This window comes from Gossypium hirsutum, chromosome A13 (genome assembly GCF_007990345.1).
Source record: "Gossypium hirsutum isolate 1008001.06 chromosome A13, Gossypium_hirsutum_v2.1, whole genome shotgun sequence".
Classification (NCBI taxonomy): Eukaryota; Viridiplantae; Streptophyta; class Magnoliopsida; order Malvales; family Malvaceae; genus Gossypium; species Gossypium hirsutum.
The window spans coordinates 100,538,502-100,542,888 of NC_053436.1; the positions used below are offsets into that span (position 1 = coordinate 100,538,502).

At 33.4% G+C, this 4,387-nt stretch overlaps 1 protein-coding gene across 1 annotated transcript; it reads left to right on the forward strand.

Annotated features, from left to right (window-relative positions):
* Positions 1 to 566: 566 nt before the first annotated feature.
* LOC121212526 (benzyl alcohol O-benzoyltransferase) lies at positions 567 to 4,039 on the forward strand. The gene is made up of 2 exons (XM_041085447.1): positions 567 to 1,231; positions 2,943 to 4,039. Exons 1-2 carry the CDS (start codon positions 785 to 787, stop codon positions 3,858 to 3,860), a joined length of 1,365 nt encoding a protein of 454 aa, XP_040941381.1. The 5' UTR covers positions 567 to 784; the 3' UTR covers positions 3,861 to 4,039.
* The last annotated feature ends 348 nt before the right edge of the window (positions 4,040 to 4,387 follow it).

Below are 4,387 nucleotides of genomic sequence, written 5' to 3' on the forward strand. Positions count from 1 at the left end.
CTCCTGGTCATCGCTCTCCACCGTAGTAACTTCTCTGTTTTTAACCTTCTTAGCTGCCCTTTCTAATTCCGACGCCACAGTGGAGCTCGACCGTTCACGGCTACCCAACGGGTCAGCGCAAAGTTCCATTCCAAAGAGTTAAAACCAAATTTAAACTTCAAACACTCTTTTAACTTAGGATTTATTTTTGAAAGAAACTTTAATAATAATAATTTTAGATACAGGGATGGGAGTAAGCATGAATTTTGGCCCATTTTACTCCAAATTTTATGAGTTATTGTTTACTAATAATGTCTCACTCAGAACGGGTAAAAAACAATTTTAGGCCAAAAAAGAAAATTACAAAAATTTTGATTTTAATCATTTAGAGATAAATTTGAGTAATAGCAATTTATTATTCCAAGTCAAGTCAAGTTGATTTAACTTATTGTAATGGGTCAATCAATCTTTTGATTTGGAAAAAGTTTAGCAATATCATGCATAGTTGTTATAAAAAAAACGTTATAAATCTTAAGTCAAAAGTCAAATTAATTTAAAACCGGCTGCCATGAAATTCACACCACAATTTCTTATCCCTTTCCTTCCCACTTTTATTTTACAACTTCTCAGCAACCCACATTTTGTCCACCAAAATTAAGATAGTATTAGCAATAACTTGGTAACAAAGTGGGAAATAACTATCCATTTCTTCCTATAAATACCCACTCTCACAAGCACTTAAAAGCAAACCAACACTCCCCTTTTAACAACACCACACTCTATCCTTTTGCTCCTTTTGGGTATCATGGCAACTTCCTCCACTTCCCTAGTGCTCAAGGTTCACCGACATGAACCTGAACTAATAGCTCCAGCTAAGCCTACCCCTCATGAATACAAACTATTATCCGACATCGATGATCAAGAAGGTCTTCGGTTCCAAATTCCGGTTATCCAATTTTACAAATACAATCCTTCCATGCAAGGAAAAGACCCTGTTAGGGTGATCAGGGAGGCACTTGCACAAGCGTTAGTGTTTTATTACCCATTTGCCGGTAGGCTAAGGGAAGGACCTCAGCGCAAGCTGATGGTGGATTGCACGGGTGAAGGTCTAATGTTTATCGAAGCGGATGCGGATGTTACGCTCGAGCAATTCGGTGATGTACTTCAACCACCATTCCCATGCTTGGAGGAGCTCCTTTATGATGTTCCGGGTTCTACTGGGGTGTTGAATTGCCCCGTAATACTTATTCAGGTACTTATTTTACCTATCCATTGATTTAAAAGGTTATGTATTAATTTTATTACTGTTTTAAGCTATACTAATTCCGTTATTTTAAACATCACATAAATATGCAATATTAAAAAAATTCGGTAACTTATATTTCTAGAATACATCTCAATATTTTGTAAACATAATATTCAAATCACTGATATCAATTTTGATAATTATAAAATATACTCAGATCAAACAATAGGTTATTATTTGTTATATTAACCTTTAAATTTTTTAAATTTTTAATAAGGTAAAATATATAATATAATGTTTCTCCTTCATCATTTATTTTCAATATACATAATCATTATTTAATCCTGTTTATAAATTAAAACAATATACTAAATAATTATACTTACAGAATCTAATTATCATGTACTCATAAATATTATCCTCTTGCCCAATGATTGAAAACGACAAGCAATTCCCACCAATAATAGTTGTATTATTTTTTATATGGTATAATTCCAAGTTTAATATTATTTTCGGAATACTAAACGACCTTGCAAAATTGAAATAATAGGATAAAATTGGGTGAAAGTATTATAAAAACTTTTTGAATTGTATTTTGTTTTTTCCGTTAAAAAAGGTAAACTAAAGAGCCTTGATATTTATGGTTAAAGACTAAACTGATCTTTTTGTTAAAAATTATAATTGTACATAAGTATAAAGCACATGTGACACGCCGTGTAGATCTATCTGGTTAATTTGTCAGCCATGTCAATTTTAACACTATAAATAGAAATTTTTTAACACAAAATATTAATTTAAATTTTGATCTAACATACAAAAATTAATTCACCTATTCTTTTAATAAATAAAATAAAATAAAAAACTAAATTTTAGTCTTCAATAATGCTTTTGCTCATAAAAGGATGGTCCTCCACTTAAATAAATTATTTATGTTTTTAGACTAACCTCCACTTAAATTATATGAAAGAAAAAAAAGGGGATCTTAATATTTGAATCACATTATTGAGAATTATAGGACCCATACTGACAAAAATTATAATTTGGATGGGGGGCCCTATCATTGCCATTTTTGTCATTGGACCTTTCAGATTATAATAATAAAAGTATAGGATGGTGCCAAGAAAACGAGTGTCACTAACAACCATCCGAATGAAACGTACATCAAATTCCAAGACTTTCGATAAAGGACAAAAATGCATTTTTCGAATAAAGTGTAAAAGATTAAAAAATACATCTCAGGTTAATCAGGTAAAATAATTTATATAATTTTCTTTTATGTATTATAAGAGAATACAACGAGATTAGGGTTCAAAATCATTTATATATAAATTTGAGCTAATATTTCTATCTTATTTTAAAATGTTAAATATCATAAAATGGCCATTAGTCTGAAACATAAAAAAGTGTAGGTCAAGCTAGCAATCAATGAAAATTTTCCTTCTTTATATAAAGGCAGCATTAATTTGGTTTGTACACCATTAATTTTTAGTGCTCGTGAAATGAGCAGTGGGGTGGCCCATCGGAAAAAAAACAATTCTCACAATTACTATTGACTTATGTACCAAAAATAATTAATGTTATGTATACACTTTTTTTTCCAAATTTTTTTGTTAAACAAATAATTAAACTTAAAATCACTTAAATAATATAATTTTTTTAAAGATTTATATATGATTTTGAAGATAGATCACCCAAATTTAATATTCTTGGTTAATAGGTAACGCGGCTTAGATGCGGTGGTTTTATCTTCGCCCTTCGCCTGAACCACACCATGAGCGATGCTGCTGGCCTAGCTCAATTCATGTCTGCTGTAGGAGAAATGGCTCGTGGTTGGCTTACCCCATCCATTCCACCAGTATGGGAAAGGCATTTGTTGGCGGCTAGAGATCCACCGAGAGTCACATGTAAGCATCGTGAGTACGAAGAAGTAGAGGGAACCATTGTCCCCTACGATGACATGGTCCATCGGTCCTTTTTCTTTGGCCCCACGGAAGTCTCAGCACTTCGCAAACTTGTTCCGGAACACTTTCGTAAGTGTTCAACATTTGAGCTATTGACTGCTTGTTTATGGCGTTGTCGAACCATCGCAATTCAAGCTAATCCCGAGGAAGAGGTACGTATTATATGCATCGTAAACGCACGTTCCAGGTTTAATCCTCCATTACCTTCGGGGTACTACGGGAATGCATTCGCGTTCCCAGTGGCAGTAGCACAAGCAGGGAAACTTTGTCAAAACCCATTAGAGTATTCATTAGAGCTGGTGAAACAAGCAAAGAATGATGTAACGGAAGAATACATGAAATCATTAGCAGATTTAATGGTGATTAAGGGTCGACCACATTTCACGGTTATTCGATCTTACCTGGTGTCGGATGTGACACATGCCCGGTTTGGCGATGCGGATTTCGGGTGGGGCAAGGCAGTTTATGGTGGTCCAGCTAAAGGTGGAGTAGGGGCAATACCTGGAGTAGCAAGTTTTTTAATACCAGTCAAGAACAAGAAAGGAGAGGCTGGAGTTGTGCTACCAATTACGTTGCCAGCCCGAGCTATGGAAATATTTGTGAAAGAATTAGATGGCATGTTAAAGGGAAAGCCAATAGAACGTAAACCCGGTTTCATTTCGTCTTCCTTGTAAAAGTAATAAGTGAAAATCTAAAGTTCAGCATAGGTAAGGTAGTTTATAAGTCATCTCTAGGCGTGGGACTCCTTTTATATGTTCACTATATTATAGAACTATATACATTTGGTATGCATGGTGTGTAAAATATTTCATACTTGTATTTTTACATTTTAGTGGAAGAATCATTTTCGATACTTAACAAGTTTAAAAATCTAGTTCTTTAAAGAAACTGAAGAAATTTTGACGAACACCATAAGTTCTGAAAAAAAGTCACTAATCGGTCCAATTCAATCAAAGAGAAGAAGCCAAAAACTGTAACACCCTAAACCCGGCCTAGACATCCAGACCAATTCCAAATAGTTACATTGTCATTATTAGGAAAACCACATTTGTAAACACAGTCAAAATGAAATCATTCAACATTTTATAACTATCACAGTAATTAACTAAATATTTAATCTTCCCAAACATCATAATATCAGAGAAAGCTGAAGTTACTAATAATAAGATTTAAAGAAAAGATAATTGGATTGATCGAGCTT

Excerpts from the sequence above, each read along its gene's own strand:
- LOC121212526 (XM_041085447.1), top strand. The coding sequence starts at position 785 with ATGGCAACTTCCTCCACTTCCCTAGTGCTCAAGGTTCACCGACATGAA. Across the intron at positions 1,232-2,942 it reads GCCCCGTAATACTTATTCAG|GTAACGCGGCTTAGATGCGG; the intron begins GTACTTATTTTA and ends CTTGGTTAATAG.